Consider the following 15,444-nt stretch of genomic DNA (forward strand, 5'->3'; position numbering starts at 1 on the left):
ACCATCCATAACTAAAGCAAAAAGATATGGGCTTAAAGTCAATCCCTGATGTAATCCAACAGAAATAGGAAAATATTTGATCAATCCTCCTTCAGTTCGAACACAAGTTACAACTCTAGCATACATATCTTTATTGACTTGAAGATAGACCTTTCCTCTCAAGAACTCTCCAAAAAATATCTCTTGGAACCTTATAGTAAGCTTTTTCTAACTCAATAAAAATCAAATGTAGATTCTCCTTGTATCTCTGAACTTCTCCATAAAATTACTCAATAAACGTTTTGCTTCCATAGTAGACCTGCCCCGACATAAATCCGAATTGATTATGAGAAATCTTTGTAATACGACTTAACCTATGTTTAATTACCCTCTCCCATAATTTTAAAGTATGACACTTTAACTTAATTCCTCTAAAATTTGCATACTCTTGTGCATCCCCTTTATTTTTAAAAATGGGGACTAAAATACTCTTCCTCCACTCCTCAGACATCTTTTTAGTTTTTAAAATAATATTAAAGAGTTTAGTAGCCAAGAAATTCTAAAATCTCTTAAACATTTCCATATTTCAATTGGAAAATCATCAGGTCCTACAGATTTTCCACCCTTGGTTTTCTTTAAAGCATCCTCAACTTCTTTTTTGCTAATGCGACGGTAAAAAGAAACATTTTATTATTATTAAAAATATTAGGATCACTAAGGTCGATTGTATTTTCGAAAACTTCATTAAATAGTTTATTAAGATAACTCACCCACCTATGTTGAATATATTTTTCTAAGAAAAATACTTTTTAATTTTTATCTTTAGTACACTTTACTTTAATTAAATCTTTACTTTTTTTTTCTCTTTGTTTGGCTAGTTTATACATATATTTTTCATTCTCTTTTGCATCTAATTTATTATAAAGATCTTTAAGAGCAGAATTTTTAGCGTCACTTATTGTTCTTCTAGACTCTCTATGGGCCGTTTGATATTTTTTTCAACTCTCTAAGCTTTTACATATCAACCAATTTTTATAACATCTTATATTTCATCTTTTCTTACATATTATTATTCCATCACTAACTATTTTTATTTATTTCTTTTGATTCTTCAAGTACAACGTACATCTTTTGCTACTTGTTTAATAGCGTTCTTTGCTTTATCCCACATAGCGTTTGCTTCTTTATGAACATCCCAAATTTTGAAATTTTGAATTTTAGTCATAAAATAATTTTATTTGTGTCTTTTAGGTTCTCCCATATAATTCTACGATGATGGACTACGATGATGGATCCTAGTATTATTTATTTTACAACTCTTTATCTTAAAATCAAGAACTAATAAACGATGTTGGATACCTAAATCTTCACTTAGAATGACTTTACAATATTTACAATCTCGACGATCTCTTCTTCTCATAAGAAAATAATCAATTTGTGTTTTATTAGATCCATTCTTATAAGTAATAAGATGCTTATCTATTTTCTTGAATAAATTATTACTAATAACAAAATAATACACTAATGCAAAATTTAAAATAGCTATACATTCTTCATTAGTCACTCCAAAACTGTAGCCACCATGAATATTTCTAAAATCTCCTGCCACTTTACTGACATGTCCATTTAAATCTCTTCCAATAAAAATTCTTTCTTCAAGAGATATCATTTGTATTAGGTATTCAAAGTCATTCCATAATTTATCTATAGATCCTATAGCATAAACACTTATAATATTAAAAATCTTAGTATCAATGATAGTTTTAAGGGCTATAATTCTATCAACAACTCTATTAATTTTTACAACATTATCTTTCAAACTCTCTTCTATGATTACACCTACACCATTTCTAGTACGACTCTTACCAGAATATCAAAGTTTCAAACCTAAGTTATCAATCTCCTTAAAATTTTTCTCCAATCCATTTAGTCTCTTGAATACATAAAATTTTAAGATTTCTATGAATCATAATATCAACTAATTCCATTAATTTACCATTGAGAGTACCTATATTTCAAGATTCTATCCTAACTTTCACATTAATGATTGCACAGACAAAAATAATTTTTAATGAAAAATGAAAAACGAAAATGATTTAGAAACTAAAAACATAAAATTCATCGATCATTGAAAATTTGATAAAATTAAAAACATAAAGTTGCCTTCAAAACTTACAGTCACCAAGAAATTTGAGAAAAAAAATTTGATTCACACAAAAAAAAGGATGCATCAAATTCCAAACTTGACAAAATCATAATCCCACACAAAATCTTTGATATTTGAGTTTGAATTTGAAAAAGGGATGAAATAAAGTGCTTGTTTTGTAAATAGCAAATTCTCAATTGCTATGTATGTAAATGCCCTGTACTAAATAACTAAATAACTGTCTCCATTGCTATGTATGTAAGTGTCCTAAAAATATTAAAATCAAACTCTCACAATCACATGAATGTAAAAATATGGCTTACAGTAACTCAGGAATGTTGACGGAATGGCAAAACTGGAGAAGAGAATTGGAAGCAGTTGTAGAAGCGAAGAGGGCATCTCTCTGCTGGATTTCCCCGCTTCATTGGAGTTCGATCCTAAACTTCAACACAGAATGTTGGACTTCTACACTCGAGGGCTCAGGACAAAGAAGGATTTTGACGTTTACACTCACGAGTCACAATGACTGTCTAAGGAAGTGGAAGAAGATAGGAAGCTCTCGGAATAATGTTCAACCCTAAATTTGCGATATGGCTGCTGCGTGAATGTTAGAGGTCTTTAATACTTAATTTAAGTTTGAGTGACGTCTTAACCGCCTCAAGGTGTAAGCCTCACCTTCACCTGCGAGGCTAACGTTCTGAATTGCTGAAGTAGTGACTCGAATCAAGACACGCCTCGAGGGGGACACCTCGAGCGCTTTTATAGGCTGAAGTAGTGACTCGAATCAAGACACGCCTCGAGCGCTTTTATAAACCATGATCCAGATTGTATATAAACAAGCCTAGTCCTATACAAAGGATGAAGGCCATTAAGGCTAATAATTTTTTGAAATCTCACACTTTAAGAGAAGCTCTTCAAATTGATTGTGGTAAATAATAATTGATTGAAAACTTTGCTTATAATTTATGAGAGACATATTATGATGTGTACTCTGGTGGGATGATAAATACTTTTGCCTTAGTGATCTCTTCATCTTGGCCAAGTTATGATGGGAGGAACTTCTTGTATGTTAACATTCGGAATAATAGCATTCCAATATCATTCATTTGATTTGGTCAAGTTCATCTTGGTAAATCCGACACATTTTTAGTCACTCATTTTATATTGAAGAAATAATTTTTTAATATTAGATTCCCAATCTAAGCGAGCTTCAGGATCATGAAGGTCATTGAATATTTGATTAAATATTTTGCATTCCAATAGAAGCCTTGAAATGAAATTTAATTATACCAAATATTAAAATTCAAACTCTACGTCAAGTGACATGGTTAGTTTATTAGGCCATAAGTTGGTATGTGTCTTTTAAGAAGTATTAATTTGTCTGTTTATAATTTTCTATATTTTTCTAGGTTCTGGTTGCTCCGTATGGTGACTTGGTATCATGCATGGAGATGGCAAAGGTGTGCTTTGTAGTTTGAAATTACCATATCTGATGTTTTTTCCTTACTGTGAATGATTCTTATATTACAAATTCATTGAATGTTATTTCCAATTCAGGTTGCTGATTTAATTGCTTTTGTGGTATCAGCCAACTCCTTTGAAGATGGCTGTGAAACTAGCCCCATTGATTCGTTTGGAATTCAGTGCCTTTCTGTTTTCCGAGCCATTGGCTTACCCAGTACAACTGTCCTAATTCGGGTCAGACATTGTTGATTCACACAACTTCTTTGAATTATATTATTTTGCGCTTAGAGGATTGGTATTTTTCTTCACTACTGTAGGATCTTCCTGGTAGTACGAGAGAGAAACAGGATGCGAAGAAGATTGCTATTTCATGTCTTGGTTCTGAGTTGCCTGAGGATTGTCGTTTTTATCCAGCAGATACGAAGGAAGAATTGCATAAGGTGGTACCACATATTTGTTACTTTCTTAATGGAAAACTTTCCATTCCATTTTGGATCGCTTTTGTTTTTATTTTTTGTTTCTCATTTTTATTTTGTTTTATTTATGTTTTGATTTAAATTAAAGCATATTTGGTTGCATTGACTGTTTTTGAAAACAGTAAAAACACACACAAGCTGTTTTGAATATTTTTAAAAACAAGTTTATTTATTTTTAAAGAGATATAATAAAAGCATGCAAAAAATAAACTAAACAAACACGTTTTATAAATATATATATGTAAAAAAATGAAATTGATGCCAAATGAGCTCTTGGAAAAACATTGCTTAAGAACCACTGGTTTTTTGTTTGTTCAATCTTAACTTTTATTCAAGCTGTTTTATGTACTTTCCCCAATCCTCTTTTGCAGTTCTTGTGGCTTTTCAAGGAGCAACACCTTTCTGTGCCACATTGGCGAAGTCAACGGCCTTACCTTATGTCACAAGAGGTAATATTGGCGTATTAAGTATATGATTAATTACTGACTACTAGTATATTTTGAAAACATTCATCTACGCTGTATGACAATGAACTATCTCTTTTTTTTTTTGTTTTTTTCCTTTCTGATGTAGACTTGTCTTTTTTTTTTTTTCGAGACACTTCAATTTGTTAAACTTAATTTAAAAAAAATTCCATGGTTAAAAATGTTTGATTCTTTGTACAAGTGAGCCTATCCTTAACATTAGATTACATATTTTCTATGCCTGATGTATCCTGATCTATTGTTTCAGAATTGTGTTTGTGCTTCTCAAGCGAATGAGGGTGAGGCTTCAAATGTTAATGCATTTTTTATGTTGATTTTATTTTCCAATTAGTGAGTGCTTTATTTGATTTTAGCACTTCTAATTTTTATAAACCTGTACAAGTGTCCCTGTGGCATCTTTCCTCTTAAGATGTCAATTATTCTGTCTTTTAAGGTTACAATATAAAATTTGTTACTACTCAATTCCATATTCAGCTTTTTGATGCACAAGTTTTGTCATCAAATTGAACATCTTCACTTGGTTGAATTGAAGTTGGATCCTTTGGACATTTGATAGCTCGGTTGGGCAGCATTCTTGTGTGTGTATTAGCCACGAAATAGTGAAATAATTCTACATTCAAGGAGAAATAATCAATGTTTTTGTAAATTTTGTTCTATTTTTTGCTTAAGATTATCGTCATATATTTTTTTCTAGAATAAAGCTTGAACATTCTAATTGGGGACCATTTCAGATGAAGGGATTATTCTTTTTATTATCAAATGTCATCGCCGAAGAAATATAATAGCAGAAATTATAAAAAAAGTTGTTCCGACTATTGTGCAAATATTTTATAATCACGGTTTTATTAACAAAGGCTTTTTAATCTTTATATATGATCTCATTTTTTCCACCACACACTACATTTGTTTTTTTAAAATGTTAGGTTGGTCTGGAGCTTGAAAATAACAAGCCTGGTAAATGTACCTTACTTCTGTCTGGCTATGTTCGAGCTCAGAGTCTTTCAGTGAACCAGCTTGTGAGATGCCTATCCTTATTGTTTTTGTGTAAATTACTCTTTAACTATTTGGCGCTGCTTCACATTTGCATCCTTTTTTTTTCAGGTTCATGTTTCAGGTGCTGGGGATTTTCAGTTTGATAAGATAGATGTTCTCAAGGATCCGGTTCCTTTGAACGAAAGAAAAGGTTCTAATTTGATGGACTCGGATAATTCAAATTGCATAGAGGTATAAATCTACTAACATTCTTAAAGTAGGCTTTTGCTTCAATTTGTTGTCAGGCTCTGCCTATCGAAAAACATAACTAGTATCAAAGTTTCTTAGTGTCTTTTTATATAGTCTATTTGGCAAAGTCATGCTTATGTTTTTTGCTTATCATTGATTATTCAGTAAATTTTCTTCAATCATTATTGCCATTTGCCTTATTCCAAAAAATTGACCACCAATATGAATCTTTTTTCTTTTTGTTTGGTTTCAAGATTCAATCTTTTACCGAATGAAAAAAATGTCAATGGTTCATTGACCCCTTGTAGGGACTCATTTTAGTCCTGAAGTCTACATAGATGTCAATTTAGCCACCAACCTCTTTTAATTTGGGCTAAAATAGGAGACTATTTGTTACGCTGGTGCCTAAGAGAATTTTATCTTTTATTAAACTTAGTCTTTTATCATTATTATTGTTGTTAGTTTAAATAGGACTAATATGTTTAGGTCTAGGGCTATGCATGAGATTGAGTTTTGTATCTTAGGGTTAGGTCTTGGGAGAGATTTCATACCTCCTGATTTGCAGGATTTGGGAGAGATCGTCTACCTCTCAAATTGTAGTTGTTTATTCTTTCTATGTTGTGTTGTTTGTGTTATTGAAGAAATAAATTTATTTTGCCCTAATTTTTGTGTGGAGATCTGTGCCGGTTCCTATCACTATTTTGGTCCATATTAAAAGACTTTAGAGACTAATTTTACATAGATATAAACTCTATTACTAAAATGACATCATATAAATAATTGAGGGATTATTTTAACACTTTATTTTTTACCGAACATGCTTGACTAAATGCATATTTCAAGCTTTGCAAACTGTTAGTACAACGTCCAACGCCGCTTGACCAGCCATGGAAGTTGCCAAAACCAGTGAATTAATTAATCTTCTATTCAACCTCATCCAAGTAGGATGTGGGTATGGTGGCTATTGTTAGGTACCATCACATTGTTCTAGTTGATGCAGGAGATAACCCAACCCACAATAGGGAAAACAAATTTTGTTACTCAAAACTAACAGGGTTACAATCAAGACTCAAAATCGGAAAAAAAAAACAACAACAACAAAACACCAGCATCCCGCTATGGCTGGGTAGGACAAGCCGTGGCTAGTGGTTACAAAGGATTTAGATAGGTGGTGGTTGGCTGGATGGTGTAGGGTGGGATTGTGGTGCTACAGGAAGGTGGGAGATGGATTGCGGCTAAGGCCGTGGGAAGGTTGGCAACACAGTAGGAAGGCTGGAGGGAGGGTGGTGGTACACAACAGGAGGGTACGAGGTGGGTTGCAGTTCAACAAGATAGCTTTGGGAAGGTTGACAACACAACAGGAGGGCAAGAGATGGTCCACAGTTCAACATGATGGATGTAGGATGGTAGGCGACACAGAAGCAGGAAGGAAAGGAGCACAGGTGAGATGGCGGCGAGCAGGTGAGGGGGATAAGGAAGGACACACAATTCCTTGGGATGAGTTATAACCAGAGCACATTCTTTTCATCAGATACGACCCTAGAAAGGAAAAGGGGGATGTCGGAGGCGGTCCTGACAGAAATCTCAAGCAAAAAACTAACGTTAAACAAAGAAAAGAACACATTTTTAATAATAGATATCTAGGAGCACTTGGGCCGAAAACCTTAACCCAAATAATTGGGCTGGGAGGCCCCCTCTCTGAACCATTCCAGCTTTCCTAGTTGGATCGTTCGCCGGTTCATCAGAGCCCTGCGTCACTAGTGGTCATGCATTTGAACATAATTGTCCTTCTTGTCTTTTTGATGCTCAAGGAATTTGGTTCATTTTGTTTGAGCATATCAATATCATAGACCTTCAATTTTAAGGCTTTTCATATTGATTAAATTGTTTATTTACTGGATGCAATTTCCCAACCTTTTTGTGATATTGCATTATGTAGTGAATCAAAGGCATTCTTTAATAGAACACGCATATCTTCATTTATTTTACCTAAGTATCTTCTTGTGCTTTCTTGTTATATTTGCCTAATAGATTATTAGATTGTGATTATATTGCTGGTGTTTGTCAATTAAGCATGCTATATCTATGTGCAATTGTAAATATTTATTAGCATATGATTTTTTCACACAAATACTGTTTTTTCTTTGCAGGTTGTTCTCACATTAAAGCCTGATGCCTTAAAGCAAGAACCGCTGGTTGTTGAGAATATACCAGACCCTCTTGCTGGGGAACAGGTCTGTTTTAAGGCTCCTACTTCATTCATTCATTCCTGATATAATTATAATCAATATTGCTAATTTTGCTCTTAGTATTACGTATTTGTGTTCACTTCATGAATTCTCATTTTTCATTCTTTTGAACCATTTTTTTGAGTATTTTTGAAGTTTTTAAATAATAATATATATATAGTTAACAACTTCTAATTCATTTCTCTTTTTCTGCTTTTTTTTTTTCCCTTCATTATTTTTATGCATTCATTTATCAACAAATCTTGTTAGTACATCTTCTAACCCTTTTTATCGACGCACGAGCCAACCAAATCTATTTTCTTACTTGAATTTGCACCACCTTAGAATGTTGAAAAGGATCAGGACTAGACTATTATTGTTATGAGTGCATTCATATTTCTAACATTATTTTTGATATTCAATCAGACTTGGCCTACGGAAGCAGATATGGCGGAAGCTGATGAAAACAATGAAAGACGAAAATTACGAAGGAAGAAGCTTCCCCCAGGAACATCAGATTATCAGGTTATTATTTTATCTGCCAGTCTTTTTTTTCTTTTTTTTTGATGAGGCTTTGTTGGCTATAATATATGCAGGCTGCGTGGATAGTTGAAGATTCCGATGATGATGTTTCTGAAGGTAGTGTTGAGGAAGGTGATGGTATGGTTTTGGATGGACAAAAATATAATTTTGCACAAGTAGGATCTAATCAATCAGACAGTGAAATTGCACATAATATGGAAAACTTTGATGAAGAAACTGAGGCAGACACTGAAATGGCTGTAAGTTTCTGGGAGAATTGCTTATTACATGATAATGTTGATGTAATATGAATTGATTAATGTCCTTTTTTTCCCCGGTTGCTGTTTATCTTTGTTATGTTGAAAAGGTAAATTTATATTTTTTTAAATGCATGATTTCAAAAGGCCAATTAGCTAACTGCATTGCATGTTACATGTTACCAAATCTAGTAATCCTCGTAATCTTTATGCTATCTTTGTTGGGCTTCTCTTTTTTTTTTTCATCTTGACTAAAACTTTACCGTTATTTTGCTCTGTCATAGCATATGATTATTTCATTTTTCATGGAATGTCATTTTTATGCCAAACTCAACTCATCTTTTGAAAAAATGTGATGAGTTATTTGCTTGGGCCCTCTAATGTACTCTGTACTTTAATTTCTGCTTTGTAGGATGATGCAAATTTGACAAGTGAACAGATAGAGGCCGAGATAAAGAAACTTAAAGATGCATGTGGTTTGGATGAAGGTATTTTTTTTCTTTGTAGTTGAACGTGTTGTGAGAGGAGTTTTGTATCTGTAAGCTTGGTTCTTTGATAATAGTGGAGACAAGTGAAAGGGAATGGCATGATTATACTGAACTAAAATTTCCTTTAGTTATTTTTGATGTTGGTTATGCGGCCTTCTTCAACAGGCCGGTAATTTTTTAGAATTTATTCGTTAGTTATGCTTATAGACGATCCTTTAAAATATGATTGCATCCCTGTCATATCATCTTAACTTTGGATCTCGACATTATTTTCGAGGCCAGGTGACACCATTTTAGAATTTCTAGGTGGTGTTGTAGCTCGGATTTAGTGTGCAGATGTTGTAAAATGGTAAGAGGAGGAGAATATGCAAAATTGGTGGAGTTTTGTAGGCGGTAGAAGCCGATCGGCGGCTTTACGGGTGGCAAACAGCAAGGAAGTAGGTGGCTGGTGACTCCAGCAGTGAATTACGGATGAGGAATCACGGATGAGGAAAGGAGGACGTAGAGGATCTACCAAATGTTCTCTTCAAGATACAGACTCATTACGCGAGGAAGAAGAGGATATAGCTCTCTGAATAGGATAATTTCAGATAAACAAAGCTCTACTATTATCAAATCAAAGCCAAAAGTTTCCAAGACAAGGTTCATCCCCTGTTTAAATACTTCAAAGCAAAAGAAAACCTAATTAATATTCAAAATAGAGCATATAGGGTTCCACAGGCTCAACACAGCTAACAGGCTGGAAAATTCTGTTTCTGGACTCCACGAGATGAAATGCTATCCTAATTCAATCTCATCATTTGTCTTTTTCAGCATTCTGGTCTTCGCATCACCAGGAAATTTAACCATTGTTCCAGGCTTTCCCTCTATTTAATTATCCTTGAATAGATATTAGTAAAATACTCCATTGTAGTTGTTAACATAAGAAAATGCTGTAGTCACTATATAGTTTATTACTATAGTATTTCTTTGTAAGTAAGAATATCCCTTACATTTTCCTTTTATTTTCTCGTTGTTATAAAGGCACCTGTATGATATTAGTGCAAGCTTAAACCTTGCAGTTGTCCCACCACCCCCCACTATTTTTTTTTTCCTCTCTTTCTTATCTTTCTTTCGTCCTTGATTCACCGTCCACAATTTCACCTTTGCAGCTCTCATTCACATACTTGTATGTGCTTGCTTGTGTGGCGCATCACTTGCCTGCTTCTCACATGTGTGCACTTGTTTGCTCACTTTCACATTTACTGCTCTTACTCATGCTCTTGCTTGTTCATGTTTGCTCACCTTTTGCATTGCTTGCCTGCGCATGATTTATTAAATCATTTTGGTATTCTCTTGTATACTTCTTGTTATGTTCATTGATTGTTTTCTCTATTATTCACCAGGAGTTGAAACTCTTAGCTATTATTGATACGACTACCAAATGAATGGTATCAACTATCTGTTACGGTCTTTTACTTTTTAATTTTTCTTGGGATCTCATGAGAAACTTAGGAGCAGCTTGGGATCACTAATCTTCTTAAATTTTTTTTTTCATTTTGTTTTATTTATGTTTTGATTTGAAACAAAATATTCTTGACTATCTGAATAAAGTATGATGCATAGTTCTAATTTATTAATTTCTTGTAGTATTTTTCTGCTTTTTTTTTTCTTTTTTTAATAATTTGAGCTTCATGTGACTCATAATAATGGGAAGGTTGATGCATAGTTCTAATATATTTCCTTTTAATAATTTCTTATAGTATCTCTCTGCTAGTCTTTTGTTTCTTTAATTTGAGCTTCATATGATATTGACTAATTTGTGAATTTCCAGAGTTTCCAGATGAAGTGGATACTCCAATAGATGTCCCAGCTAAAAAGCGTTTTGCAAAGTATAGAGGTCTGAAGTCCTTTAGGACCTCTTCATGGGATCCTCAAGTGAGTTACGTTGTCCTATTACTTTTACTTGATTTTAGCTTCAAATTCTTTATAAACTTTTTTTTCCCTTTTACAGGAATCCTTACCTCCAGAGTATGCAAAAATATTTAATTTTGATAATTTTACTAAAACCCAAAATCATGTCCTTGCTAAAGTTCTAAATGAAGAGCATGTGCGTGGTTCCCTACAAGTTGGTTCATATGTGAGACTTCATGTGAAAGATGTGCCTGTTGATTTAGCATCTAAAGTGTATCACTTGTCCCAAAGCTTTCCAGTTGTAGCTTGTGGCCTTCTACAGCACGAGTCTAAAATGTCGGTTCTTCACTTCAGGTACTTGTATTGACTGGATGGATGGTTCGGAAAACTTATATATGTAGCACACAATTCTTATGTATTTACCTATCTCACACCTAAACGTCCTTATTTACATATAAAACTTTGGTGCTTTAAACTTGTGTATGAAAAAGGTGCATTTCACTTTCAAAAAGTGATAATAGTTTCAAAAAGTGATCAAAAAGTGATAATAGTGTTATTTTTAATGTGATATTAAAGATTTGAGTGCTATTTGTGTAAATATGAAAGTTTAGGCGTGAGATATGTAAATACAGAAGAATTGCGTGCTATATATATAAATTCTCCAATATTTAGCTATAAATTGTATCGCCTCTTTGTTATTCCTTCGAATGGATATTTAATGTTATGCTGTTTGTTTCCTTTTATTTGTTCTGGTTGAAAACATAGCTGCCATCTTCTTCTGAATGTGAGATAGAGGAGTCATCATCACTGTCGTTTCTGGTTTTGCTGAGGGACGTAATTCTGGTTTTTCATAATTGACTCTCATGCACTTTTTTCTAAGATTCTAGGTTCAAGTAGACAATTTAATTGGATTGCACTAATATGTTTTGGGCAATTTTACATGCATAACACACAATTTTTTTGTCTTTTGCATATCTAACGCCTAAATTTTGATATTTACTTTTATGACACTTTGGTGGTATGAACCAATGCATGAAAAGGTGTACTTCACTTTTAAAAAGTTAGTAGTTGTGGTATTTTTGATGTGATATTAAATGTGATATTAAAGATTAGAGTGTTATGTATGTAATTATGAAAGTTTAGGTGTTAGATATGTAAATACATAAGAGTTGTGTGGTATGTGTGTAACTGCCCAGATATTTTGAAGCTTCATATCTTTCTGATCAACGCAGCACTCAAATTTGCTTCTGATAATAATGTTGGAGGAAACATTAGAATTTATTTTCTGTTGTAGTGTCGGCAGACATGCATTTCAAATTTTGAAAACAGTGGCGGAAAATATACAGCTCATGTTCACATAAATTGATGGAACTTGATCCATCTGTTATTCTCATGTTATTAATCTCAATCAACTGTAAGATTGTAATTTATTCTCCGTTCTTCTCCTAGGTGGAGAAAATTGCATCATTTTCTCTTTATATATTCTTATATATATGTTCGTACGTACGTACATAGTTTACATATGTATGTTATGCTCGCGCGTGCGCGTACACGCATATATCATTGTCATTGTCAGTTCATCGTTAGTTTTGATTTATTAAAGTTATCCTAGTTTACTAAAGCTGTGAAGTTTACCCCAATTGGTGAACCCAAATAGATTTGTTGGCCTCCAAACTCAGATATTATCGAAATGTTAAGCTCTTAAATTTATTACTTTGTTTCTGAAGTGTAGTTATGTGCTATTTGAAATGTCTTGGCTTGGCGTTAACCATATTTATTCACACATCGCAGCATTAAAAAACATGATTCCTATGATGACCCCATCAAATCAAAGGAAATCTTCACTTTCCATGTTGGATTTCGCCACTTTATTGCCAGGTTTTTTATTTAACAGCCATTATAATTTTGGCACATTTTACCATTCGAGCTTGGCATGGCTGACCCCCCTTTACTCTTTGACAGACCAATATTTTCTTCTGATAATATCAATTCAGATAAGCACAAGATGGAGAGATTTTTGCTCCCAGGTCGGTTTTCTATTGCCTCCATTTATGCACCCATCTGTTTTCCTCCCATGCCGTTGGTTGTCCTGAAGAACAAGCATGGAGATTCACCGGCTGTTGCCGCTGTGGGTTCATTGAGAAGTGTAGATCCTTACAGGATAATACTAAAGAAAATTATTTTAACTGGGTAAGTTTTTATGACCGTTGTTACTCTCTTTCATATTCGCTGATGAAAAGAAATTAGGAAGATTTACGTGCATGCCACCCTATTCGTATTTAGTTACAAATCTAACTCCTATACTTCAATTTTTACAAACATGTCACCTTGCCCATGCATGAAAAGGTGCAATTCAGTTTTTAAAAGTTAAGATGGTGATATTTTTAATATGATATGCAAGGTTTGGGTTGTGTAAATGTAAAAATTGAAGTTTAGGTGTTGGATATATAGATGCATACGAAAGGTTTAGGTGTTAGACTTTGAATTAGTTTGCTCCAAAGCTGTCTTGGTGCTATTTTCACTTTCTTGTAAAACTCAGTCTGAGTTTTTTATTTTATTTTATTATCACTGCTGCTCCAAACTACACTTAATTTGATGATGTTAGTGTTTTAGGAGGCTTAGGCTTGGAATGAGCCATGATTATTGTCATTTCTAGCTATTTTCTTCTCACTTTTGGAGGATTTACAAAACTGTCGCTCAATTCTTATGTATTTACATATCTAACACCTAAACTTCAATTTTTACATGCATACTTACATATCTAACACCTAAACTTCAATTTTTACATGCATACCACCTTACCTATGCATGAAAATGTGTATTTCACTTCTAAAAGTTAAAATGGGGTATTTTTTATGTGCTATGAAAGATTTGGGTAGTATAGATGTAAAAAAGCAAAGTTTAGATGTTAGATATGCAAATATATAGAAATTGGTTGGTATGTATGTAAATGCCCTTCAAATTTTGTTTTGCTAACAGGCGCTCAGCTTGGTAAACGCGCTTTTCGTTATGATGATTTTCTTTATTTTAGTTCCAGTTGACAAAAGTAATGACTGAATACCTATTTTAATGCTTTAATATAATAAAACCTATTACACAAGTACCCCATGATTCTTATGCATTTATCCATCTAGAACCTAAAGTTTGATATTTATATTTATAACCTCTTGGTATTTAAAGCGTATGCATGAAAAAGTTGTATTTCACTTTTACAAAGTTGGTGATAGTGGTATTTAAGACAGTTATATCAAGGCTTGTGTATGTAAATATGGAAGTTTAGGTGTTAGATAGGTAAATATATAATAATTATGTGATATGTATGTAAATGACCCTTTTTACTTTTTAACTTGTTGTTTGAAGGCTTGAGTATGCAGATATAATGCTTAAATTTGTTTCTCGATTTTTGATGCAGTTATCCCCTAAGGGTTTCGAAGAAGAAAGCTACTGTGCGATATATGTTTCACAACCCTGACGATGTTAGATGGTTCAAGGTAATAATCAAAACTACTGCTTATAATTGTTCTAAATGAGATTCTCTTCATTCTTCTTTAATAAGAAGATTTACATACATACCACTTAATTCCTATATATTTACATATTTAACACCTAAACTTCAATTTTTACATACATACCATCTTTTACCTATTATGGTCTTCGTAGTGAATTGGATTTCTCTCCTTTTTTTCAGCCAGTGGAGCTGTACACTAAATGCGGTCGCCGAGGATTAATAAAAGATTCTGTTGGAACTCATGGTAAAAATGCTTTCACCACTCCTGATTTTTTATGTGATTCTTGCACTAAAATGTTATGTAAATATTGGACTTGAGGATTTAGATATCTAATTACATAAGAATCATGTGGTATATATGTAAATTACCCCTGTTGTTGAGCGTGCTGATTTATACTAATGTTACAATTTTTTCTATTGTTTCACCACGAAGTCAAGTTTGCATACGTACTATTCAATTCTTATGTATTTACACATCTAACGCTTAAACGACAATTTTTACATATTTAAAAGTTAAAATGGTGGTATTTGGGTGCCTAAAATGTAAAAAAGCGATGTTTAGGTGTTAGGACATGTAAATACTGGAGATGAGTGGGTGTTATGTATGTAAATTTTCCTGAAACTTTATATAAATACTAAAATGTTTCTCTCATGCATGTAATCAGGTGCCATGAAATGTCTGTTCAATGGTGTGATTCAGCAGCATGATACTGTATGCATGAGCTTGTACAAGCGTGCATACCCAAAATGGCCCGAGCAGCTCTTTCCCCTGCAGGA

At 33.2% G+C, this 15,444-nt stretch overlaps 1 protein-coding gene across 1 annotated transcript in view; it reads left to right on the plus strand.

The window, feature by feature from the left end:
- LOC110027118 (pre-rRNA-processing protein TSR1 homolog) overlaps nt 1-15,444 on the plus strand; it is a gene marked incomplete in the record, with an annotated part of 33,679 nt that overhangs the window by 16,547 nt on the left and 1,688 nt on the right. The window contains 17 exon segments of the mRNA XM_020728414.1: nt 3,535-3,585; nt 3,683-3,823; nt 3,907-4,029; nt 4,437-4,514; nt 5,474-5,566; nt 5,652-5,774; nt 7,922-8,005; nt 8,426-8,524; nt 8,596-8,781; nt 9,191-9,266; nt 11,080-11,183; nt 11,260-11,513; nt 12,951-13,037; nt 13,122-13,349; nt 14,572-14,650; nt 14,848-14,911; nt 15,333-15,438. Coding sequence (XP_020584073.1) covers nt 3,535-3,585; nt 3,683-3,823; nt 3,907-4,029; nt 4,437-4,514; nt 5,474-5,566; nt 5,652-5,774; nt 7,922-8,005; nt 8,426-8,524; nt 8,596-8,781; nt 9,191-9,266; nt 11,080-11,183; nt 11,260-11,513; nt 12,951-13,037; nt 13,122-13,349; nt 14,572-14,650; nt 14,848-14,911; nt 15,333-15,438 — 1,976 coding nt within the window.

Source organism: Phalaenopsis equestris, unplaced genomic scaffold (assembly GCF_001263595.1).
Source record: "Phalaenopsis equestris unplaced genomic scaffold, ASM126359v1 Scaffold000414, whole genome shotgun sequence".
NCBI lineage: Eukaryota > Viridiplantae > Streptophyta > Magnoliopsida > Asparagales > Orchidaceae > Phalaenopsis > Phalaenopsis equestris.